The sequence below is a fragment of the Spodoptera frugiperda genome, chromosome 2 (assembly GCF_023101765.2).
Source record: "Spodoptera frugiperda isolate SF20-4 chromosome 2, AGI-APGP_CSIRO_Sfru_2.0, whole genome shotgun sequence".
Lineage (NCBI taxonomy): Eukaryota > Metazoa > Arthropoda > Insecta > Lepidoptera > Noctuidae > Spodoptera > Spodoptera frugiperda.
The window spans coordinates 6,943,142-6,969,725 of NC_064213.1; the positions used below are offsets into that span (position 1 = coordinate 6,943,142).

A 26,584-nucleotide genomic window follows, 5' to 3' on the forward strand; every position below is an offset into this window, starting at 1 on the left:
CAATATTAAGCAATAGTTTATTGTTTCGTGCATAATGGGTGATTTGAGTGCATGTGTGTAGGTATGTTGATTGCCAACAAATAAGGGGGCATGCATGCATTCGCTTAATGAAGTCACTTCGCAGTTTCTGAGGGCCAATGCCACCCAGAAGCCTATGCGAGGGGGGCCTACATCACGATAGGTATAAACGAGTGTTTCAGAGGTCGGCGACGTCGCGTGGCTTGCCTGACAACTCGCTCATGCTGCCTGTCGTATAATTTAATGACCCATTGTATTGGTCGACGTTTCGGTTTGCCTGTACACCTAACGAACGAGATTAGCGGCGTCATCGCCAACCAGAAATCTTATCGAAGAGATTTCTAATTTCATATTATAATTCTTCCTTTCCACTGATTTTACACCAGTAATTGAAGGTAATCGATGTATCCACCAACTGCACAAGTAACGCTTATTGCGTGCACCAGTAAGTACTATTAGAAAACAAGGAGTAAGTACCTGTAAAGTTCATTACGAAACTTGAATAACAAAATTCATAACGTGGTCACGGTTTGGAAGCAATAGAAAAGTATTTCTTATTATACGTATGCCCTGTACACTGTAAGATTTGTTGCTAGAATTAGCATGAATCGAATGCAAACGTACTACGTATTATGCACACTACTACAAGAATACGGCAAACTCTAGCAAAAAAAAAGAAACGTGCGCATTCTTACATAGGTTATGTAAAAAGTTATGAAATCTTCATACGAATCGTAATAATGTTTAACGAACCAATGTGAATTGTTAATTAACTGAATCTAATTGAAAATTAACAGATTGCTAACAACTAAATTATTGATAGACCTATACGAGGTCATTATTTTGCTATATTAGTTATTATAAGCACTGCATGTTCGACTGATTGAGGCCCAATAAACAATGGATTACATGGAAAACAAATGCTGTCTCTCAATTTTCATCTGTATATTATTATTTTACGAGACAGCTGTGCAATAGAGAAACTCACACGCAAACGAGAAGAAACTGGCAAAAGCTGATATTTAAAGACTACAACATCAAAAAAAGTCAAGGTAAACAATTTTCGGTTTTAATGGAATTGGCTCCAAGTGCCCACAACTTATTAAATATTAGTATCAATTAAATTTATTCTAGGTACAATGCTGTCAAACTAGATTCATTTTAATACATTTCTGAACTACACAAAAATTATCAATGTTATGTATAATTTAATGACATGGAAATCAAAATTAACCGAATAGACCTGGCACTAGATAAAAGTAATAAGTATCGTTATCAGCCATTACAATCGCCAAGGGGACATTTTAAAGCAAAAACTTCAAGTTTAACAAAAAGACGAGCGCTCTGCCGAAACTAGGAAGCGTTATAAAATATGAACCAAGGTCACGAACGACGCGTCTACGAACGAGATAATTCTTATCATTCAACATTTAGCATAATGTAGATGTGAATTCACAAGGAAAAAATACGCCGATTTATTATAATCGTCCTTACCTTTTTGGACATAAAATTAAAGACTTTAACATGAAGGCAAATACGATGTTGCCATTGCAACTGACTGGTTATATTGAGTCATTGTTATGTAAAAACAACTGAAAGTTGGATGCTTTTAAAAAAAAAACAGGTCTTAAAATAGAGCAATGTCAACCGTGTCATACTCGTTATCCCAAACGAACGGGAGCGGCCCGCTTGCATGGCATGACATTTACAGGAAACTTGGTACATAACATTATAAAGTTATCACCACACTATCGCTGGGCCGGTCCTTCTAACATCGTAGGGTTTCTAGTTACGCATGCAATCATCAGTATCTTGTTCCTACAGCTGTTAGCTGATTTATTTACACCGGTCGCGAGGCAGTCACGGATCGGGTATAGCTTATACAACAAGCGATGACGCGTGAAGCATGGCCATGGAGCGACCTAGGGCTCGCGTCCTCGCCGCCGCATCCATGGACCATAACGACAACTTCATATTGTAGTTTGCAGGCCACAAAACATTATCTATTGTTCCGCTACGTAAATAGATCGGCTAACATTTATCTGCGATTGAAAGATTAGGAACGACGACCGTCATCGCGTCATTGTCACTATCACGGATTTTATTCTGCAATCACAGTTTTATAGATCTGTAAGATATGGTTCATCGTAGCATATCATCATTACTAACGACTAAGAAATTACTAGAAAATTAGATATTTTTATTTAAATTCACAAATACTCCTAATTGTTTCTTTTACTATTACTATTTAGAAACGACGCAATTGGCCGTGATGCATTTTGCAATTATCATTTTCATCATGTCATATTAGAATCTATTATCTTCTACGCAAAAAAACAAAACATAAATCATAGCGTATCCAACGTATAAATCCGATTGAAAGTATGAAGCCTACGCCTTATGTAAATAACATGATTTATGTTAGAATGAAGAGGTAATATTTTACTCACGAATTATGTATGTACAGATACGACTCTACATAGGCATAGCCTTCCGTATGCTTCCGCCCTGCGGCTATACTAGCCGATTGCTAATCATAATAATGTCTATCATTATTCAGCATCTTTGTCATTGCGTGTTTAAATTATGTAATTCACTTCATGCCAACATGTGATTGTAAGACCAACTTCAACCCACGCCACTATAAAATGAAAAAAAAAATAGTTTACACGCGATCATAGTTCATTTTCCCGTAAAAAAAACTATTTTCGACATGCATTTTAATAGAGATTACTCAATAATTGTATCAAGCTACGTAATAAAATCATTTCGTCAACTTTCCTCTCCGAAAAACTGATAAGATAAGCACGTATCTACCTGATATACGTTTTCCATGAGATGTGAAAAAATAATCGATAATTTTAATTGTACGCACTTCACATGTGGACATTTCCGGCCTTATTGAGAGTTTTTAATAGTGTGACCTAGTTATTTATTGTAAACAAAGCCTGCAGAACAGGGTCACAGACGTTTGGGCGAGGTGAGTGACCCCGCTATCATGGCGATCATTCCGGTTAGCTTATCGGTACAGAAGCAGCCACCAATTAATGTTCACTAGCAAACTAGAGCGAGAAACCAATTTTATAACGTTTCAATAGCTGTAATACAATTGCTACAGTGCCATGAAGTAATCATTTACGAAATTACATAAACATGAAACATTTTGTTTTGATTACAATATTATACTTCACGCCTTTTAAGGTTTATTTTTACATTTCGGTCGAATAAGGCATGTCATTAAATTGTTTACGTCAATTAACCCATTTACAAATGCAGTACGTTCCACGATACATTTAACATGTACTGACGGGAGCCTTGACTTTGACTGATAACTAAGAATTATTATAATTAGTTACAGCAATGAACCGAAACTTAAGAGTCCGGTGCATCTGATTAATAATAAGGAGTACGTTGAATTTACATACACGTTGTCTGATTTATTGCAATGTTTTTCAATAACAAAATGAACGGTTTTAGCATTTAGCTACGGTGGTCCTCACAGACGAGACGCTTTGCTACTTTTCTTAGCATGAAACATTTGTTGACTACTCGGATATCGCCGATTTGCTCAGCTGCCTGTCACGATTATGCACACTATTATACAACTATCCGATATCAAAATCGATAATAATATCAGGAAGCATAATAAATAAGGTATTTTATCAATATCAATATGCCTACAGTTATAGTGGGAATCCGCTCATGTTGTAATAGTCAAGTACCGAAATCTTTAAAAATAAATATTGAGATACCAGTTATGATAATTTAACATTTGTGTAAATTATTAATTAAAGTGCGATATTATACAATACTGTTTTGAAGACGAATCTAATACGAGTTTATCGATTTTGTTACGAAAATTGCTAAATATAGTACCTTTTGAATTGCTGGTACGTTGCGTGCTAGAGTGAACTTATCAATAGATAACGTTTGAATGAACCGACTATCACTCTTATGTGGTATTATGCACTTATTAACATAATTAGATTAGATAGTAGTATCAGAATTAAATACTACAACTAAGTAACTACTCTGTTAAAAGAAGAGTCATCAAGTGGTAATCAATCTCTTCTATCATGGAGCTACTTATAATTAATTAGAATTGTATTATAAAGCTTCGATTTCACGCTCTAGGAATCTTACTTCGGCTTAAATATTTGAAAATGGTAATCAACTTCACTTTGTTTACGCCTTTCACTCGATTAGGAAATCTAATATTGGTTGCAGGTTATGCAACGATGAAATTAAGTGCATATTTTGTCGTAGAGTCTGGATGATTCCAGTAGCAAACAGCCTTGGGAGTGACTTCGACCGGCGGACCTCCAAATTACACATAACAGTGGCGTAGCGGAGTGGGACAAAAACGCGAGGCCTTGGACGGAACCACGAGCCCGCCGCTTCCTCATGCAGTCATTAGACGTAAAGCCATCCATCCACGCAAACAATACATTTCACGATATCCATCATTTCTCAAAATGTTATATCAGACGAATCAAAACTATCCAATGGCTGCACGATAAGCTTTAGATTGATAAAGTTAGACACATTGCTCTCTTTATACGACAGATTTGTTCCAGAACATTAAACTATTGCAACAAATGACTTTAACATTGATTCATTGAGATGTCATAAGTATTTATGAGAGCACTATGTCCAAACTACAAATACGATATTATAAGTCACGTGATCGTTCATCTTAATTTCAGCAAGATTTATACTAGAAACGAGTTATTTGATTTTTTTAGTAAATTTACTACGTGTATACGCCGTTTTTACGGTATCTTGTTGAAATTTAGATCCGATCCATTACGTAACTCCAAATCTAGTGAGGCCAGACCAGCTTTATGTGTTATGTAAAAACATAATAAACGAATTATGTAAACTTGTATTTATTTTATCTGTTTTGTGTAAGCCAACTAAGTCATATAGAATTTCAAGCATGCCAGCCAGTGTTTCCTCATTAAATCTGTATGTTAATGAAATAAATAAATATATTTTGCTAGTTTGGTGTAACAAGAGAGTACGCATGCATATACTCTAGATTAAAAGCCAAAATAATAATATTATCATAACAGTTATTACACCTACTTTCTTGTTAAACAAAGACTAGCGTCTAACGGCCTCATAATTCAAGATAAATAAATATTTAACAGTTCAACGAAATATTTTAAAGTTTTTTTTATATAGTTTAAAGTATGCCTGCATTAAAACTTCCCTTCCCTGGCATAGCGTATAATATTTACAACACATGCACACATACTGTATTTACATTTTTAATCTAGTTATCATGCATCAGATTTGATTACAGTGTAAATTGAAAATGAGCCCGTTACTGTTCAAAGGTAATTAAGATACATTCTTAGCGTGAGAATGTTCATTAGTTACAAGTACGTTATCAGCAAGGCAACTCACCATCGCATGTAGCGGCCATGAACTTGCCGTTGGCTGAGAAGTCCACCAGAAGTACTGTGCCCGGGTGTCCCTTGAGATTCTTTAACAGCCATGGATGACTGAATTCCGTTTTCCCTTTCCATGTTGCCCGTTTCTTCGATTTCCCACTAACGCGTGTCTCAGTTGTCGCCGGTTCGGAGCTTACTTCTTCCGCGGGAGCGCCTATAAATCAAGTAACACACTCATTATCTACAGGTACCTATACCTACCTAAATAAAAGACAGACCGACCGCACCGATTAAGCGAGGACGATGAACTTAAGATTCTTGCACTCTATACGGTCTGTACGACTTCCAAAAAAATATTAAGTGGTATATTGATTAAATATTAGTGCAGAACGGACTGGGGACAGGTCATTCACTTTGCACTAAACAACAAATTGGACATTCCTCTATTTTAGCGCTGATTTATTTACATCTTTTCCTTCTTCTCAAATGCTTCAATAGTTACAATGATGAATGCATCATAAAAATTGTTTTGTGATGACGAAACGACTCATTATAATAGTTAGTGACCCAGCTAAAAAATAACTAGGTTGACGTTATGCTTATAAAATTCCCGTTATAAAAAGTCATGATCTCGTGATGACTAACGGACAAAAATGTCTGAACTGATATTCCTACGGCCACATACACTGTATAATATGTTGTTACAATTGTAAGTCTATAGTTTCCTCGTACGTACGGACGTACCTGTCTCGTGTAGGAATTAGAGGATGATGTCAGTCACCAACGTGTGTCTTTTTGTAGGCGTATGTTTTAACAACCTTTGAAAATGAATTCAAGTTATAGGTAGGCAGTAGGTACCTTCTTCTCGAAGCATTCAAACATAAAATTTTCCGTTACGTTAATAAATATTGCATTTTCTTCACATTGTTTTGACTAAATATTTACTTTATCAATTGATTTTGACAAATTACTAATTAGTACACACGGAGTACACGATAAAAATGTTATTCTGTGAAATGTTGCGCTGATCACAGATAAGATAGTTTCGATCAATTTTTCAAAACAATCCAACATTTTCCCGTACAGCCGATTTACATTCGACCCTTAATTACATTGATATATTTTGGCCAAATTAGACCTTAGTACCTACGATACAACGAACATTCTGTGAGAATGGTATTGATCTCGGATAAGATAATTGTAATATAATCAGTTTGCGATTACTCAGTTCTAAAATGACTCATCAGAATTTTATATGTATTTAGGCGAATCAAACGGTGAACACACCGCTCTAGACATCTTAAGAGTTGAATAAACTTATGCCTTCTTGGATAAACTAATGACACAACACCTGAAAATACCTATCGCAATAATTATTTATAATAATAACCATAGCAAGCAACTGCTTAACAATGTCATTATTGTAACAGTTATACCTAATTAAACAAATGAAATGTGGCGTGGTTGCCGTGCGAAAAGTTAATTTTGAAAGACTTTTTAAGCTATTGTTTGTTTAGTGAGCTGTTAACTAATTTACCGCTGAAAATTAACTATATCTAAAGCGGATCGCAAGTTTAGTTAATAACTTTGGAAACGAAAGAAAGTTCTTTCGTTCTTCGAAAGGTAGGATTGAACAAAAGAATTGTAAGGTACGTATTATGTTGTTGTTTTTTTTACTATGGTCTTGAGCACATTCAACTCGTACAAAGTCGTTGGCGGCAGATGGTGTTATTGTTGCATTATGTTGGTAGACCGACTCGAAAGTTCTAAGCATCGCCATGTGGTTGGCAACCGTATTTTTTTAAATACGAGTACCTAGAATGACTACATGACTAATATAAAAAAATCTGTATTGTTTTCTCAGTCCTTTTATTTATTCTAGAAATATTTTAAACATGAGTTTTTGAGGATATATGTACGATTGTCACTCTTTTACGCGAAAACTACTGAACAGATTTGAATTAAATTTAGCACAATGATAGACTATACTTTGGAAAAACTCATAGACTATTATTTATCCCGAAAACGCGGGTAACATCCCGAGCAGAAAAGCTGATCGTTTTAATTAAACACGATAAAATATAGTGATGTGGGGGGGAAATATTGCATATGTTAATTCTTAAATGCAATGAAATCGAGAGGAAAAAACATTAGTATTTACACTATAATATATTTAGTGTCGAAAGTAAGCGACTTAAAGCTCCTTACGTAAGTTAATGTTCACTTAAATGTCGAGAGAAAGTGAGACCAGCATACTGTAGTTACTGAAATAAAACTTATATTGCCTACTTAGATTGAGAAATTATTTTTTCAATATTATTTGTTTTTATTTTTTCCTACTGTCTATTACAATTAACTTTTAATGATCACGAAAGTAACATTTGATTATTTCCTTAATGATCAACAGTACAGATTATGTTAAAAAACAAGGATTTATTTAGATAAAAAAGTGTATGTATTTTTAATTGGCTGTGTTTTTTTTATTTTATATCATCTATTATATGTAATCATCATGTTTTTTTGTTTATTTTTTCTTCAACACAATGGGAAAAATAAATTTAATTGTATGGTTAATAAACAGCAATAAATAAAAAAAAATACAATAAAATGTAAGGTAGAAGTGACCTGAAAAGTCAAATAAATATTGTTACAGAATGAATCATATTGTTAAATAAATAGTACATATTATTTAACTGTATATACAAGTTCAATAATATTCTTTGAATAGTTTAATATTTGCTCAAATGTAGACTTTAGTTATAGCATATTAAAATGTATTGTTTAGATTGAATAACTATAGCATGGCATACCTACATCAAATGTTTATGAAAATAAAACAAAGTTTTCTAAGAATATTGTTATTAAACATTTTTTTTTTTATAACGGGTAAATATGAAATAGTGCCCCAAAACCAACAAACCAGGAAATATATACTTGAGCAATAATATATTTTATTTTAAATGTTATTGTAATTCAAAGCAGTTATTTAGAGGCAATAAGTGGAACAACCTTTTTATGTAAAATTTATTTAAATTTTTAGCAATAAAATTTTGTTTTTTACAAAAAATAAGCTAAGTATTGCTGGTTTGTAATACAGCCACATGGTGCAAGAAGGTTACCATGTGCATGCATAAAATTAAATTCTGCATTAAATCAATCTAAATTGTTATCTTTACCTGTTTATCTTGAACAGGGACATTACCTGAGATTAGATCTTAATTATCAATGAATGAAATAATTATTAAATATTTTTATAAACAACAATCTCTCACACAAAGTTATTATGATTTTAGCAACTGCATTTTTCAATAATGTACTACCCTATAAATATTATGCTTTGTAATTTTTTTGTCAATATTTAATTTACTTTTATTTATCCTCATTTTTAGAAACATAAACTGTTTCCTTATAGTTAAATAAAATAAAAATAAATGGCTAGTAATTTATATGAGCGCCATTCTAAGCACTTATAGTCCTGTGGGATGAGAGAGCACATGGCATGACCTACCTACTTGTTAGCTAACTTTTAGCCAACTTGAAATGTGGGTAAAGATGCTTAGCAAAAGATATATCTATTCATGACACACACGAAGTGTGTCAGCTGCATTCTTCGTATACAGTTAGTTATAGCTTCGTCCATTCACATCCAACAAAACCGCAAGATACCCAGCGAAGAAATTCTGCCGCCGTTTTTTTATATATGAATTTTATAACATCCTCCCAACCTTTATTTAATTAATAAATTAACTATTGAAGCGAATTGTTTTTATTTTCATAATTTATTGCTACCTGTATTCTTTTAATATTAAACTTACCTGAATTGCTCTCATTTTCATCTTGTAGTGCTTCCTTTTTCTTGCTTTTGAAAACGATCTTGTATACAAAATGCAGTATAACACAGAAAAATATTGTAATTCCTCCTAGAAGGAATACATTTACGTTCTGACCGGCTAAATTACCGCCCATTTTCACACAATATTCTTCACGAAAACGTTTTAATTTACGGAATCGAAAATCACGACAGCTACGATCACGCGGTCACAAAGTCACAATAACTGACCACAGATATTTTTGCTGTTTCTCACTTACGCGAATGAATGATACAATAGATTACGTTCATTGAATGAGTGAATGAAAGAACATTTTGTTCAATAAATAAATCGTACTGTTGCAAGGTCGACGCGGTCAGTGAAGTTTATTTTATTCGCACATCCAACAGCATGCGAACCACGTGGTATTGATTATTTATCATAATTAATACAACAAAAGGTTATTTCTATCTTAAACGAGATTTTACCAGTTTTGAGACCATTTCAAATTTTCTTTTCCTTTTATTCTACAAATGTGATAAAGGGCAAAATAGTTTTGAAATTTAGCCGTATGTCTTATAGAGTTTTAAAGTTTTTTTTATTCAATAATATGTATTGTAGCATCGGTTGTTTTTTAAGGAATAATCTGTGGTGTGTCCGATTCTTACTGACTAAAATGGGGCATGAGATGGGGCCCCGGTACTTCGCAAAATCGTCCTCGGCTCTAATCGGGAATCGTCCTACTAGGCAACATTTGTGATTGTCTGATTGTTGAGGGGCGCGCCCAACGCAAGGTGTCCTGTACGCTCGGGTTTAGTTTTGATCGGGAGCTATCATTGAGGGCGTCAGGAGAATAGCTTCCTGACACGTTCCACCTCTTTTTTAGCTTACTAGCTGACTATTTCGTAAAAGAAGGAGACGTTTTCGCAATTCCCTCGCTCCGCACCATGGTCTAAACCAAACTTGGATCCACTGAGAATAAGGCGGTGCTCAGCTCAACCATGGCACAACACCACTGTATGTTCCACCGTGTTCTCCGTGGTCCTAACAGTGACGACACCCAGTTTCCTCCCGCTAAATCCCCAAAACTTCTATGTCTGGTCGGTAAGCACCAGGTGGTGGTGCAGTGCCAGGCAATCAGGTGGATAGTGATGTAACCTGACTTAAAATCTTTCAGCAACTTTGATTACAATACTCAGTAGGTATTTTAATGCTTCTTCGTGTGAGAAGAGACCTTTCCTCAGCACTTATTACAAGTTTGTATATTTTGCTTCTAAAAGCTTTTTGCGTGCTTTTCTGCGTTTGTGTATATGTAGGTATAAACCTTTTTCAAATAACGATGCGACAAACTGGCTTGAAATAACTTAGATAATAATAGATAGTATTATCGACCCAAAAAAATAAACAATCAAAATCAAAATAGTACTAAAATGCCGAAATAACCAGAACCAAATAATAATCAAAAATAAAAACAAAATAGTATGCCGAGAGGAGGTAGAGGTAGAGGAGGAGGAGGTTTTAGAAGCAGGTAAATCGTTTTAATTTAGAATTTACTTTAATTTAGAAGAAGAGATTTTTTGTTGGCCCTCAGTTTCGCCATCCTATTTATGTTGTAAGTGCCTATTATACAATTATTGACGTTATAGTTTAGCTTATTATTTTATAAGAAAAAAAAACATGCTAAAATATGTAAGTGGATAAAATACTTTTTATTTTAATATTTTTTCGCGTTTTGACAACCGATTTAGAATAAGAACGCATCCATATTTTTATTGCCGTGATGTTGGTATATCTGCCAATATGTTTTTTCTCTTTCTGACATGGCACAATAGCTGCGTTAAACTGAGATAGCAATAGTGATTCCATTTATAAAATATTCTAGAAAATTTGTTGCTCTTCAGTTGCCATACATCAATGCTAGAATTTTGACAGTGAAGCAACGAAGTGTCAGTTTTATTGGAAGTGTTGTTCTTGATTGAACACGAATTCTGTGTAATCGCAAATAAATAAAGTATCTATAAGAATGCCTCGACGTGGAAGATCCGCGAGCCCACCGCCAGCTCCTCAAAGGAGGTAAGTTATGTCCTTTACTTTGGAATTACATTTTATTTCATCATGCTCAAAAGATAACCTAGCGAGGTGTTTTTAGGGCTGCACCTCCACCAGCTCCGAGCCGCGTCCCAGCTCATGCTCCTCCATCCACCCCAGCCCCGGCTATGGCCCAGCCCCAGCAGCCTTCTATGTTCGGGCAGATGGCAGCCACGGCTGGAGGTGTCGCCGTCGGTTCAGCAGTGGTGCGTAATTTGTTATTACGTAACGTAAACATGTATTTTTGACCTTAAATTTTGAATTATTTGATTTACAGTTTAATTTACGTACTCTTATTAAAATGTGGAATTATGCCTCTTTTTGCAGTTGTATTAAGTTTGGGCTAGGAGCCAAGCAATGTGAAGATGGTCACATGTTAGTGTGACGTTATCATGAATCAGTCGTTTTTGTTTACATGAATTGACATTATGCACAATAAATATTATTATTGCATGTTTTATTATTGGCATAATGGATTTTTCTTTCTAGTGAGATTACTACTTGAATGAAGAGATGTTGCCAATTTTTTTAAAGAATGTTTTTAAGGATTTGTACATGTTTTGCTGCAGGGTCATGTAGCTGGTAGTGCCCTCACTGGCTTGTTTAGTGGAGGCAGCAGCAGTGAGCCTGCACAGCAGCACGCGCAAGCACAGCCACCAGCTCAGACTCTCAGCCAATACCAAAACCAGACTCCTCAGGGACCTTGTGCTTGGGAGATCAAGCAGTTCATTGAATGTGCTCAACAACAGCACGACTTGACCCTCTGTGAGGGCTTTAATGAGGCTTTGCGTCAATGCAAGATTAACAACCACATGTAAATTAATTCTTCAAGGTGCCATTAGATAATAATTAAATTATTGTCATAATGATTTATTTTACAAAACATCTTTTTATGTTGTACAAGAGATTGTATAAATCTGTCTTTAACATAAAAGTTTTTTGTAGTGTAAAAACATTTTACTTAGATAAACAAATGGGGCACCTACCTAGTATCTACTATTTCTGACTTAGCTTGAAGAATTCCTACGCTTCTTAGGTTATCATGTTGCAAATTGTTAGTGGTTTATTTTTGTTTTGTATTTAATATTTTAAGACAATTTATTGTGATTCTATAATCTGATTATATCCGTTTCGTTTCTAGAACTTTTAGAACAGTAAAATATACAACCCAAAAACCAATACTTGTGTTTTATTTATTTTGTCAAGCCAACAAATAATGGGGAACAATTTCATAAAATTGTGCAATAAGCGTAAACACATTTTCTTTATTTACACACTTATTTTACAGTCATCCTAAACTGCTGATCATCGGCTTTGATTGTTAGTGTTAACAGTTTGAGTCTCGCACCAATTACTGCTAAGTGGATAATGTCTTGCAAAAATTGCCTGGTTTATGTAAAAATTACTACTTAAATTAGGCCAGTCAAGGAATATGACGTACATCTGTAGCCGTAGATACGTCAGCGCCAAGCCATCAGCACGATTCAGGAATGTTCCCTTCTTAGCTGTACCTGCAAATTGATTTATCAATGCCGACGGTTAGCAAGACTAGACCAGGCCTAAGTACTGCCTATTCCTATAAGAATTTTCAAGTCGGACCTGATAATTCCTAGAACAGAAAATGAGACAGTTAAAACTATCATCATTATTCATCATCATAGCCACAAGACGTCCATTGCTGATCAAAGGCTGACGTTGGCTTTCATTCAGGGACTCCTTACGACCTTGTATGTATTACTACGTCCTTGAGTGTGGACCTCTTGCGATTCGCTTGCTGTCAGTTAGCTGACTTATGTGGCCTGACCTACCACTCCTTCAGCTAGACTTCATACCTTACTGTGTGATAGTAGTCAATCCATTAAAGTTAAGGTTAGATTTATCTAACAGACACGGGCATTAATCACAACATCTGTAGGTAAGGTACATGGTGCTATGAGTAGATACCTAGCTAGATTGATCAACAACTAAGTACTTTGTACTATTGTTCTTTCTACCGTAGAACTATTCCGTAAACTAGTAAGAACAAAAATCCTAGTTTCATACTTGGCGTGATTCACAAAATTACGAGTAATGAGAAGAACCGGTTCGTTTCTGAAAAAAAGGCAGTTTCAGCTAGGTTTGTCACCTACGCAGCTGACGTTATCACAATATAGGCATAGGACGGAACTGTTGGACCAACGCCAAATTTTTATTGCCAAGAAAGAATATTCTGGCACGTTATTGAACTATGAAAGAGTTCATGGTTTTACAAGTATTTTAAATGCAATTGATTCCAATTTTGGCGTTCCTGACATAGGAAGATAGTAGCTACGTAGTTGTGAGTGTATCAGGTGAGTACCTGAGTCATAAATGGACGACGTAAATTAAATTATGTTTATCATTTCATCATCCTATTCTATTTTCATGTCATTTCATCATAGGTATTTTCTTTTCAATAATACAGATAGGTACAATTAATAAACACACTTGGAAAATTGTGAGATTTTTATCGGAACTTAGAACTTTGAAATAGGAACTTTGGAATAGGAAGTTTATTAGTAGATCTGCTAACCTATTATTAGCAGGAGGTAGGTAATGTATTTGCTTACCCACCTAGACTGGTCAAACGTAACCCTCAAAAATCTTTATTGAAATAAAAAAACTTGCATTAATAACCATTCCTTGAATATTAAGAACAACCGCTTATACAAATTTAACGTGCACTCACATCGATCGATTGATTTACTTACTAATAAATTGAAGCGCCTGATCGAATTATACATTTACGTCGCAAAACGTAAAATTATCAGCCGTGGCTGAGTGGATCTGTGCTGTCCATGGGTTCCCAACCTTTTCTTGGTCAAGGACCACTTTTTTTTAGTTAGGAACCACTATTACTATTACTTTTTTTCATGTCGTCCCACACTGATTTTCTCATACACGTATAAATACAGTGAACACCAGTTGGGAACCACTAATCTACACAGCGAAGCAAGTTCTTAATACAACGAAATACCTACTCATGTAGGTACTGTGTAATTTATTTAGAAAATGTTCCCAATATTAGTTGACTTACATAATCTCAAAGAGTCGAGTCTGTAAATGTTTCTAAGATGTCGTTGTGGAATTAAGTACTTAATTAAATTGCATTGCAGGCTCTACTCGAAATAATTAAGTACCAACAGTCTAATCAACCTACAATTACAATAGAAAAATACCTATGTGTAGCAGATGTCAAGCAAGAAAGAAACGGTAGTACCTATTTGATAGATTTTGTCATAGTACCTAGGTATTAAGCGCTTTAAGTCTGCTACTATCTTAATGTGGAACGTTTGGATACAGCGGCGGTTCACGATACTCGCGGGGTTCCCAACATGCTCCCGCTCACCCGCCTCCCCCAGTTTACACACCCATGCCGCAACAGAGATCTTTGTTCAGAGATGCGGCATCTATCGCTGGAGGCGTCACCGTCGGCACGGCTATGGTACGAATAACGAAACAAGTTCTTGGATCTTGAAGTTTTTAAATTAAGTTTGTAAAAATGAACTGTATTTGTTTTACTTGTTTGTAAACACTTGTACTAAATGTAGGTAATTAAAATATTGCCTCGCAGCCTCACACAGGGTCAAGTTGCATCTGTTGCAATAATATTTATTTATGAGATTTCTAATCATAATCTGTTTGGTACGTAAAGAACTCGAGATATAATAAATGATAACGTCACTCTAATCAGGTTATCTATCTCACTATCTAATTAGGTATGTAGAGTAAGAGTAAGGCAGTTGTCCCACCGGCAACGATGAACGAGTAACGAGTAGAGCTAGAACTAGAAACGAGTTAAGCGAGACGTGGCGAGCGAGTGTGTAGTTCTGATGTTTGTGTAGCTCGGCTATAAGCGAGTGTGCGAGTGAGGCGGGCGATTACTCGCACTACGATACGCACTGTAGAGAAATGACCACTGGTTGCTCGCTCAGCGTGAGTTTTAATCGCTTGGCGAGTGTCGCCAAGCGAGTGTTATCTTTCATAGCTCTTGTCGCTCAGCGACAAACTAGTGAAGCGAGCACTCGCCGGCAGTGTGAACAGTCAGCGATCAACTATTTGTATATGCATCTCTTTTGTTTACACGGAAAGTATATCTATTGTACGTTTCTTGAGCGAGAAAATAGCCGATAGTTAGTCGTTCACTCGCCGTTGGTGGGACAACTGCCTAAGATTGTCCAAAAATATTTATGTTTTGAATGTTTTTCTTAGTTTAGCTTTGCTTCACAATTTCTACTGTTGTAGGGCCACGTGGCGGGCGAAGCTATAACAAGCCTGTTTAGTGGTCGACGTCGAGAGGAAGTAGTGCACGCCCTGCCACGCGACTACCAACTAGGATCGGAACCAAGCGGTCCCTGCGCATACGAAATATCTCAGTTTCTGCATTGTGCAACTAATAACGATGACATCTCACAATGCCAAGCATACAATGAAGCACTGAAACAATGCAAACAACACTACCGTAAGTGTTAAATGCACACGACCTTTAGATATATGGATTATTTGCCGTAGTCTGTGTTTCCTGATGGGATATTAAATATATAACCAGTATAACCTGGGTGTCTCAAGGCCCGAGTGAATACGTTGCTTATGGGCAGACATGCTCCTAAATTAGCTATTTTTTTGTTGCAGGATTACCTTAGCCATCGAACAAGACACCTACATAACAACAATATTACAAAAACAAACCAATCCTATCTAATAATGAACATTTAAGAAACAATAAACCTTTACAAATATACTGGTTTTTTAATACTTTATGGAAAACGATAATAAAACGACAAATACAGTGTGTATATGTATAAACTTAAATTTATTTACACAAAAAGTACACTTGTGACGTTTTGCAGCATAAATATTCCAATGGTATAATAGATATATGTGGGTAAACAAAAACAGATTTGTGTCTATTTCAAGATTTCCTTTTACATTCCTGTATTTACAAAATTAAATTAATAAAGAGATATTTCATTTCTCATGTATCATATAACTTTGTGCTTAAATACATGAGAAAAGAAATACATGTCATATGATACGTCTGTACAAAATGTATGTACACCAAATAATAAGTAGGTATCAGATAATTACAATTTGGCACATTTCAATTTGTGGTTCATCTAATATTCGTAATGCCTGACTTACTATGAAATTCTTTGGGCGTGCAAAACAATAATTGCTTTGTGAGATTACTGACCGAAAACAAATACAATAACGATTAACTTTAATAGAATTGTAAGAATATATCAACTATTGAGAAAACAACATGTGTTGTAAAGTGATAATTTAATTATAAACTTTGACAAAACATGAGCAAACTTCATACGGAACTGCGGCCGTGGTTAACAACATAGTGTAGACAAGATCAACATCAAGAACATTACATACAATATACATAAATATAATAAATTCAACAAAATGTTCGAATCAAGTTTGTAAAAGCTTTTCGTTCGATTTTAAAATGTGCTCCCCTTTCGCTGCAATGCGAGCATTGCTTTGTTAAAGTGCACCGATATTTGAGAAAGATCAATGTCGTTTTTTTATCTTATTTACTAATAACTCCATTAACAGTACATTTTAACGCTTAGCTAAATCAGTCTAATTCTTAAAGCGACATTAATGTCTAACAATAAAGCTTAAACAAATGCTATACAAATCATACACTGGAAATTTTCAAGTACATAATAAGGCCACCACTATGTGTAATGTTAATTGTTATGCAAACCGATTTACATCCAAAACTAAAGATAAAATTAGTAAAATGTTAATATTGACACCAAACTAATTTAATGTTATTGGAATTTCTTCAGGATCATAAAATCAAATTTTATTAGAATGTAATTTAACTTAAACAGAGGCGGTATGTTATTCATTATAATTTACACTGAAAATATACATTGATTAATTTATATTTTTACATAACAATCTTCGTAGTAATAAAATTTTCGTTTCGTTCCTTTACACATTTGACGTGGTTTAGTAACTTCAAGTGGTAGATTAACTGATTGAATAATTTCTAAATCAAATGATTTCATAATGACGTTACCTGCAAATCATGTCTTATGGTCCTGCCAATTCAAAATATTAGGCCAAATCACAGATCCAATTTATAATTGTGTATAACGTTTAAGTTTTATTTAAAAATCATGATAACTGTGAATTCTAAAACTGTATTTTATAAACACGTAATATGTAAGTGATTGGTCAAGTCGTCCATAAAAGGGCACAACTAGAGTCGCTAAAGAACGTAAAATTACATTATAAGGTACCCTAAATATGAATTTATCAACATTTCAATAGATGATCACAAAATAATGCACCACTTCGCAAGTGTTAATACTAAACCAATGTAAACGTCGAGCCAGCGCATAAGTAGCTCCAACTTCAAAAAATAATTTAAAGCTTCGCATAATTTTACAAATGTAAATATTTGTGTCACACATCAATATAATTTCAGTGCAATGCTAACGGACGTGTATAAGTGTAGTAGCATCTTCGTATTCGTGTAACCCTTAACATAACGAGTCTACGTATTAGCACTATATATACAGGCCGTCGACAAATTTAATATGACACGTAAATCGCCGAGTATACACAAACATTCGCCGAGCGAACGATCCCAAGGGAGCGGCGAACTCCCCGAGTCGAGCCGTACAGCGCGGTCACAAGCGCATCTCCCACAGGATGAGGTGCGCGTCCTTCGGGTTGGGGTCGGCGGCCGGCTGCGGGCGCTCGGCCGCGTCCGCCGTCTGGCGCCAGTCCACGTACCCGCGCCCGCCCACCACCGTCAGCACCGAGCGCCGCGCCGCGCTGGCGCCCACCACGTAGTCCGCGCCGCGCAGGCTGCGCCCCGCGCCTGCGCGTGGCTCCGCGCCGCCCTCCGCGCGGGACGACGAACGCTCCGACGCGCTGGACTTGGCTGACGATGAGTCAGGCGTCGACGCAGCCACCGGAGCCAAGGCGGCCGCACCTGATGCACCCGAACTAGTCCGCGACACCCCGCGCAGTGCCATGGACTCCTCGCTGCCCGACGACGTGCACAGACTGGAGGCGCGGGAGTCCACCGACCAGCTTGACAGGTCCAAACTCCTGGGCCTACCAGCCCGCATGCGCAGACGTCGGTCGAGCGTGCTGACTCGGAATGGTATGGCGGCCAGTTCGGGGTCACTCCTCCTGAGAGCCTCGCCGCCCGAGCCTCCCACGTCCGCCTCGCCGACACAGTCCTTCACGAACATCAAGTCTCCGTACAACCCGTATACGTCACAAGCGTTCAAGTTCGCACATTTAGGTAACGTCTTACTGAGACGCACGTCTCCCGGTTTCTTCCGCCGCACCACAGCAGACTGAACGCGCTGCGGTCGGTACGGGCTGGCGTCTTCTGATATCCGTCGCTCTAGTTTTGGTTTATCATTATCTTCCTTACCATTCTCTTCTTTAAATTCATGTAACGTGTGGTTGACGGTATCGGCGAGAGCACGAGCGTTGGATAGATTCCGCCGCACTGTATTTACATCTACATCTTTAGTTTCTGGCATCAATGAAAGTAGGAACGTCACCGGTCCAGCATGGGCGTGGTATGATGCGGCGATGTGTCCACCGATGAGCGGGAGTCCCTCCAGTTTGGGCAGTGGTACAGTGACACTGACGCCGGCAGTAGTGCCGACCCACAACAATCCCTGGCAGGCGAGCAGCGCGGACACGTACGCTGGTTTACTTCCCTCTCTAGCACCAATCGTTTTCGCGACATCAGCAGCAATGTCAATGTTTTGGAGGTGTTCGAATGTTTCAGCGTGGTACAAGCTGACGTAGGTGGAGTCTGAGAAGGCGGTCCAGAGTCCGACGCCGGAGTGCGCGAGGTACTTGACGGATCGGTCGCCGTCCCCCTTGAGCTCGAGTATGCGCATGATCTCCGCGGTGAGTGCGTTGATGGCGAAGACCCTGCGTGCACAGGTCGCGTATATGATGCCGTCTACAGGTAGCACGCAGTGCACGGGTCGGTCCCCGAGCTCTATGGCGAGCGGTTCCTGGAGTGCCCAGGAGTCGTCATGGTTCCGTCGGTATACAGACACTCGTCCATTAGCCAGCCCCACGAACATGGCGTCACAATGATATCGAATCTGCGTGATAGCCGCGATCGTTGGCACTTCGGTTAACTTTTCTTGCTTCTCGGGTTCAACTGCAGAAAATATTATGATTTTCCTGTCATCAGTTCCGAGCCATACTGTGTCGCCGCAGAGTGTTGTTGCTTGTCGTACTCCACGTGCGAATTCCATTGAGGTAACCTGTAAACGATACAAGTAGGAATGTGTTAACTCACAGATTACTGACGATTGAATTTGATAGACGGAGGATTGAGTTGAAATGTGGAGAATGAGTGGAGACAGTACCTTGGTATCGGGCAGGTCTAGCGTGACGAGCGTCTTGAGTTTGGCGGCGCGGTGCGTGAGCACGGCGACGTGTGAGTCGCTGGCGCCGCCCGCGCTCACCCACAGCAAGGACCGCGCGCGACGTAGTGGACCGCCGCGACCGCCGCCGCACGACGTGTAGAAACAACCGCAACGAACCTGCAAACAATTTATTATAATACTTATTTAAGCCTACTGTACTTTACATATAGTATTAAAATATCAGTTTTCTCTAAATGAAACTGAGTAACCTGAATAATCATTACCCTCACGGCGTCACCTAAACCATCAATATAAATGTAATATAATGTGTTTCATGGCAGAGAGTGCTACATACTATGGATCCTTCTTTCATTTCTTAAAAAAAAAGCATATTTCTCTAACTTTTATAACTTATGCCTCTGGTAATCCATAAAAAAACCATCAGACACAAATATTACAAACCTCAGTAAGTTGCCGCGAAGAATACACGGGTGTAGCAGCGACGAAGAGTGGCATTTTGTGCGCCGGCGCGAGTTGTGAGGGCAGTCTCCAGGCGGGCGAGTTGGCGGAGGCCTGCGCCAGTTGCGCGAGCCTGAGCTCCGTGGCCCAGGCCAGGCGGGCGCCCGGCTCACTGGCACGGAAGGTCAGTGGTTCCTCACGGCCTCGTATTGTTAGCTGGAGGCAGCAAGAGTCTACCCATGCCATCTCGTCGTCTTTTTTCTGTAATAAAGATTGGTGATGGTTATGATCAAACTAGGTTGTTTTATAGAAGATAAAGATAAATTATTTTGACCCTTTAAGCTTTTTTGGAAGTCGTTAGGGGAAGCTTATGTTTAACTGTAGATGTCTTTTGGCTGATTTGACAATGATAAGTCAGATTCAATTGGCGACTATTAGGAGTAAGCAGTTTCTGGGTTTAAAATAGTTGATTATTTTATTTCAGTTAAATAATTAACTCTTAACCTTAAAGTTTGTCAATTAGAGGTGTGTTGGGACCGTTTATCTCCGTTTAATTTATAGACAAACATATAATTTGAAGGATCCATACCTGTATACTCCTCTGAATATTCTGCAGCAAGGCTCGGAAGGTATCTGCGCCTAGTTCAGGGTATGGCGCGCGAAGTGACGCGGCCAGGTCCGCCATACGAGACACGGTCTCATAGTCATGCATGAGCGCCGACATCTCACTGCAGAGGGAGTCTCCTGTCGAGGTCGACATGCTACTGCTTGAGCTGGACCGGAGACTGCCACTACGGTTCATACCTGGAGACATTATAATATGCATTGTTTAGTTTTTGTTATACTAATAAGTACAAAATTTTATATAAAAGGGTCGTCTATTGAATAAAATAACTACCATTCGTTATCTTTCGTAGCAAATGGGTCTTAATGGAATGGAAAATAAATAACAGATCTCAATCCAAAATTTTTGGCGGCGTTTAAAATTTCTCCTTCTACTGCCAAAACCAGAGGGCCTATTCCGGTTCTCGAATCCGGAGTTTTATTTAATCTTCGGCCGTAGGTTTTATTGATTTACTAATAGAATTACTTGAAATAACATTTTATTTTTAATTTCATATCAAAACCTATTTATTTATCTTCATTTCATTCGTTCATTTTTGTTCATGAAAATTCGCAATACATAGAAATGTAGTATGCAATCTGCGAAGATTTTCGTTCGTTCGTTGAATTAGAGTAGGCCCCAGATCGATTCAGAGAGATTTTGGATTAATAATCTCGACCATTAGTAGACCTCTGAAACATATAGAAGAATAAGTTACCTTGTGCGAGCACCCTGCTGAGCGTGGGCGAGGTGCCAGTGTCGAGTACGTCGACGTCCTGCACGGGGTGCGCCCACTTGAGCCCGAGCCGCTCCGCGTCCTCGCCCGCCGCGCCCACCGACACACACACCACCAAGTCGTTCAGCAGGAGCAAACGACGGGGCTTGCATTTCGTTAGACCACCTGATTGGTTGAATTCCTGCGAAAACAATATAAGAACAATAAATAAATTAATCAATCAATCAATTAACTTTTTTATTGAATTGGGATGATGACTGGGTCAAAATAATCATACTTTCATTCATTGATGAACTACTTAATTTTCTTTAATTTTTTTTAATAAGTCTGCTATTTGACGTCAAAAACTTATGACGTCATAATAGAGTATTTCATACAAAGTTCGTAGAAAATATCGTTTTTGACGTTTCGAAAAAAGTATTGAATTTGACTAGTAGGAAACATGCCTATTAGTTTCTTTATATGCTACTAACCAACTGCAGCAAGTCGTCCTGGCGCAGCAGATGCCGCTTGTCGGCGCGCGAGGCGAGCAGTCGCGCGGCCCCGAAGCGCGCGGCGCCGCCCGCACCGCCCGCGCCCGCCACGCCGCCGCGCGTCAACCGTCTGAGAGCCGCTCGGAACGCCTGCAACAAACATAAATATATACATTAGTACGAATATTCCATGTTCTATTGCCTGTGTAATGTTGCAAGGGATAGTGTTTCAATGCTATTCTAAATACCAGACACTACACAAAATTACCACTCATCGCCGTCCCAAAGACAGACACAAACATACAAGAAACTTTTTGAGAAATATCGTTTCGTGCCCTCTTCGTTTCAATCTTAGCAGTTAATGTTTATTATCCAATGCTGTAAGATTACATAGATCTTAAGTTAGTCGAGATAGAAACTTAAATATATTTAGACCCTATTATAAAATGTAATAAGGTCCATAACAATACTAGCGATTAAATGGGTTTAGTATATGAAACATTACCTGTGTCCGTTCAGCGTCTCGCTTCCTTTCATTCAAGGCATCGGCTAGAGCTTCTAGCCTCGTCAAGGCACGTTGTAGCGCCACTCGGTCCAAGTGTCCCGGTGGCGTGTGTTTTAATAAGTCCTGTAAACATAAACAACAGTTTTAGTTAGACTAATTGGCATTTTTAATTCGATAAAATGTATCTGTTAAGAGACATAAGAAAAAATAAATCAGATATTGTGAAACAGGCCCTCAGTGTAGTTATCGTACAATACGGCTAAGTTAAAGAAATGTGTAGTAACATAAAGTGCTTTCTATGTTATTTGGTATGCAATAAAGAATAATATATGTGGAGGATAGCTATTGTTCCTGAGTACGATATACTACCATGTATTGGATTACGGCTGTAGTTATAAGTATTAAGAGTCAATAGTTCGGTTAGATCGCTGAAGGGGGCAGAGCTGAGCCTGTTGTGTTGACATGGTTGCTGAAAGGTGTCATGGACATGGTGCGACGGCCGATGGCATGTGCATTGATTCTAATTCATAATCAAAACTTAATTCGCGCTGCGACATATTGTACTAGGTAGCGCTCTGTAATTGTTGTCTACCCCTGTTTGACAAACTTGTGATTTTATGCATGTATTTGACACCTGTCGTATTAAATATGCATAATCTGTTATTAATATTCATTAGTCAGTCTATAAAGCTACTTAAAGCCATCGGTATCCGATTACAATTGTTAATCAATATTGATTATTATAATATTTGTTTACATTATAAATTAAAATGTTGATAGTCAGATGTTATAGTCAGTTTGTGTATATGTAATATGTTTGTTACTCAATCACGCCAAAACGGCTGTAGGGATAGGGATGAAATTTGGAACAAGGATGCATAGGCTACTTTGTATTTCCCAGGAACACTGGTGAGGTCGCGTGCAGAAGTTAGTACATAATATAACGTAATACTCTGAGTACACGTGTACCTAGAATTGAATTGCACTTCTCTTATCAGTTCTTTAGATTGTTCCGCATACATGTATCTAAAGTACTTATAATTTTAAAGTATTTGTCTAGTACACATTTCCTTATTATTACCTTTAAGGGCGATATAAGTAAGACACAAAAATAGATCGCGCCGTTGTTGCGCGGTTCGATCATTCCTAAGAATTTGTACCTTATGGTCTAGTGAACAAAGTTCAAATTTCTATAAAAAGCGGTGTAATTAAGTCTTAAAGTCTATAAATGTATATGTTTACAAAAAACTTACTTGTAAAAACATAATAAATTGAGGAAACCGCTGCACAGGTTTGACCATGAGACCAAAGAATGAGAGTCGGTCGTGAGCGCTGATCTGCTTCACTTTGAAGAAGTCTGCTAGCGCCGACTTGCGTTTCGACTCCATCTTGGCCAGTTCCATAGCTACCGAGAAGTTGTTTATGAAGTCCGAGTACACGTCCAACACCACGGCTTTCGAGAACGCGCTCAAAAAGACCTCGCCTGCGAAATAAAGAAAATTAAATTATAAACATTTTTCTATTAAAAAAAAGTTTGCCCCACTGTATGCATGTATCCTGCATTTTCTCCTGTATTGTGGGTGTGTTTACAAACAAACAAATTCACATGCATAATATGACACCCAGGCCCGAAACAACAATTTGTGGATCACACAAAGAGTTGCTCCGTGCGGGAATCGAACCCTTTACACGTTACACGGCGGCTGGTTACTCAGCCACCGCGTCAACCGTGCAATTCAAGTCAATTCAATTCGTTGAGTTAGTCTAAATTGGCATTGACACAAATGTCCTGTAATCAGGAGATTAGTCTTAACATTCACATTATTTCTCTATTTGTCGTAACTATAATTCTATTAAAAACACCTCCAATACAAGGCGAGAGCAAATCTTCAGGATGCCATTTTTTAAATCATTATCAGAGCCAATTAGATGATTGTACAAATACCCGTTGAACTTTAAGAACAGGTATAAACTAGATACAAGATCAGCCACTCAATTCATCATTAGTTCATTTTTTTATACGTAGTCCTTCTAATTTTTTGCTAAGTAAAACAAACTTACGACTAATTTATAGATTGTACGGATTAAGGTTGTTTTTGTGACAATTACCGAAGACGACATACGCATCAACTAATACGGGTTTAATTTAAGTCGTCAGTGAAACGTTTAAAAAATCAATGATGCCGCCCGCATCCGTTTATTTACACTTTTTACGTATTGAGAAAAAAATAAATGTGAGTTCTTTGATCTGATCAATGATTATTATTACAAAAGTTACAAGAGTACGTTTAAGAGATCAGTGGCGTGCTGTTGGAGATACCTATGCCTTTTTTTAGGGGGAAAATCGTCCAATGACTTCTTCCGCCTTGGGCGAGGCACGAGGGAGTGTCAGACTCTTACTGCTATTCGAGTCGCAGCTCCGGAGCAGGTATCAGCCCTACTGGGCCCCCTTGTGGTGGTCTGATGTCTCTTTAAAGAGGCCTATACCCATTAGTGGACGAAAACAAGGTGATAATGTTTGATGTTGACGATGAAAAAGTCAACTAGCTAATGGCTTGAAGGAGGATTTATATTAGTATGGAGTCACAAGCTCAACTCATTGACATTGATTAGCGGTAATTTTAATTGTGTACTTTTTGTCTGACTCTAGATTGAGAAGTGCACGCGAGTACGGACGTAATTACTGCGGCATGGCATTACAAACTATTATGTCATAGACATGAAGCCCTCGAGTTGTTGAGAGAAGATCTAAGAACTACATTAAAACTAGAAAAGTTAACTGTTATTTTGGTTTCCTTCAAATGTTTGTAGAACCAGTGACAAAGTGGTTATACCATCATCTTAAGCTTTATAGTGTGAACGTTTGTTTGGTATTTGCGAAATCAACTCTAGGTTTAGTGTGTTTTTATTGAAAGGTTTTACTTAATACTTAGCTCATTTTATTAAAGGCAAGGGCTTGTGCCATAGAACAGAATTAAACTCGATCACGTTCCGCTATGTCATTGGTTGTGAGAATAATCTTGACAAATGACGGGCGAGATGCAATAAAGCTTTCTTCGAAAGTACAAATTGACAGTTACAGAATAGCTTAGATGATTATAATGTCAATGGCAATATAAATTTTATGAGAACAACAGATTTTCTACTAACTACAAGGAGATTTTCTACTTTTTTTTTGAGGGGGTAAAATCATCCAATGATTTCTCCCGCCTTGGGCGAGGCGAGAGGGAGTGTCAGCCTCTTACTGACTAAAAACCACCCCGTTCCTACTCCTGCTTTTCAAGCTGGGGCCCCGGTAAACCCGCTAGGTAGTCCGCAGCTCCAGATATTATATAGAAGCTATGTAAGAGTGTGTGATAATTACCAATTTTTTCATCGCGGTCCCACGTCCGCGCGCAATCAGCCAGTGCCGTTCGGAAGTGGAGGTGACATTGCAGTATGTCAGGTAGCCGGTGGAACAGGGTTTGGATCTTGCTGGCGTTCAGAATCGCTGGACTACTCTCCTCGAGGGGTTTCTTGTAGTCCTGTAAGTAAAGGGTTACATGGTTAGCTTGTTTAAAATAACATGAATACATTACTGTATCTTCTGTACAGCACAGAAGGCGCCACCAGACGCCAAAAGTGACCGGCGTTAGCGGAGGATTTGCTTTCAACAGATTTTTGTTGGCAGTCAAAGTTTTAAGAATATTTATTTGTACACAGTACACAGTGAGTATGTACATTTCAGATGAGAATTTAAATAAAATGGTTTCAAAACGCCTGCTATTTCATTATCTGTTGTGTGTGTAGTGTAAAGTTTTACACTGAGATTTGATATGTGTCTGCAACTTTGCTGTAGAGGAAATCAAATAAAGGATAATTGAATCAGTGAACTTGTTTTTGTATCATGATTTGTTTTAGAAACAAGTTGGATAAGAACTTTTTGTTGGTATTCAAAGTTAGCAGACTAGCCGTCTAGCATTAAACTTTGAGAGACTTGTTTTTTTGAGTTCAGTTTCCTGTGCCTTCTTAATTTACATGGACACCTGATTTATAAGAGACTAGCAAACCCGGCGAACTCCGTTTTGCTACCAATGATTCCCTGTTTTCCT

At 37.8% G+C, this 26,584-nt stretch overlaps 3 protein-coding genes across 13 annotated transcripts in view; 1 reads left to right on the forward strand and 2 right to left on the reverse strand.

The window, feature by feature from the left end:
• LOC118269089 (transducin beta-like protein 2) overlaps window positions 1-9,486 on the reverse strand; it is a 57,908-nt gene extending 48,422 nt beyond the window's left edge. The window contains exons 1-2 of one of the 2 annotated variants that reach the window (XM_035584013.2): window positions 9,233-9,486; window positions 5,431-5,631 (exon numbers count right to left, since the gene is read on the reverse strand). In XM_035584013.2, the coding sequence (XP_035439906.2) occupies window positions 5,431-5,631; window positions 9,233-9,383 (352 nt within the window). In that variant the 5' untranslated portion in view covers window positions 9,384-9,486. The remainder of the gene's footprint in view (window positions 1-5,430; window positions 5,632-9,232) is intronic. The other variant, XM_050702963.1, reaches the window with a different exon arrangement.
• Window positions 9,487-10,588: 1,102 nt separating this feature from the next.
• On the forward strand, window positions 10,589-16,071 carry LOC118269093 (coiled-coil-helix-coiled-coil-helix domain-containing protein 10, mitochondrial-like). 4 transcript variants are annotated; one of them, XM_050702982.1, is made up of 5 exons: window positions 10,593-10,754; window positions 14,449-14,545; window positions 14,636-14,777; window positions 15,578-15,794; window positions 15,965-16,071. In XM_050702982.1, the coding sequence occupies exons 2-5, from the start codon at window positions 14,514-14,516 to the stop codon at window positions 15,973-15,975; spliced, it is 402 nt and encodes a 133-aa protein (XP_050558939.1). In that variant the 5' UTR covers window positions 10,593-10,754; window positions 14,449-14,513; the 3' UTR covers window positions 15,976-16,071. The 4 variants fall into 4 exon arrangements, with proteins under 4 accessions (XP_050558932.1, XP_050558939.1, XP_050558929.1 ...); XM_050702972.1 differs by lacking the exons at window positions 14,449-14,545; window positions 14,636-14,777 and adding exons at window positions 11,128-11,299; window positions 11,376-11,520 and having other exon boundaries at window positions 10,601-10,754; XM_050702975.1 differs by lacking the exon at window positions 14,449-14,545 and having other exon boundaries at window positions 10,589-10,754.
• A 48-nt stretch (window positions 16,072-16,119) lies between these two features.
• Window positions 16,120-26,584, reverse strand: part of LOC118269092 (rho guanine nucleotide exchange factor 10-like protein) — a 43,380-nt gene continuing 32,915 nt past the window's right edge. For all 7 annotated transcript variants that reach the window (XM_050702935.1, XM_050702938.1, XM_050702931.1 and 4 more), the window contains 9 exons: window positions 25,858-26,017; window positions 23,747-23,976; window positions 22,494-22,616; window positions 21,989-22,138; window positions 21,498-21,696; window positions 20,765-20,979; window positions 20,179-20,436; window positions 19,717-19,893; window positions 16,120-19,611 (listed from right to left, as the gene is read on the reverse strand). In XM_050702935.1, the coding sequence (XP_050558892.1) occupies window positions 17,992-19,611; window positions 19,717-19,893; window positions 20,179-20,436; window positions 20,765-20,979; window positions 21,498-21,696; window positions 21,989-22,138; window positions 22,494-22,616; window positions 23,747-23,976; window positions 25,858-26,017 (3,132 nt within the window). In that variant the 3' untranslated portion in view covers window positions 16,120-17,991. The remainder of the gene's footprint in view (window positions 19,612-19,716; window positions 19,894-20,178; window positions 20,437-20,764; window positions 20,980-21,497; window positions 21,697-21,988; window positions 22,139-22,493; window positions 22,617-23,746; window positions 23,977-25,857; window positions 26,018-26,584) is intronic.

Bases quoted from the DNA above. Each gene is read 5' to 3' on its own strand.
- LOC118269093 (XM_050702970.1), top strand. From the start codon at position 11,250: ATGCCTCGACGTGGAAGATCCGCGAGCCCACCGCCAGCTCCTCAAAGG. The intron at 11,300-11,375 runs GTAAGTTATGTC...AGGTGTTTTTAG, and splicing joins CCGCCAGCTCCTCAAAGGAG to GGCTGCACCTCCACCAGCTC. The intron at 11,521-11,883 runs GTGCGTAATTTG...GTTTTGCTGCAG, and splicing joins TCGCCGTCGGTTCAGCAGTG to GGTCATGTAGCTGGTAGTGC.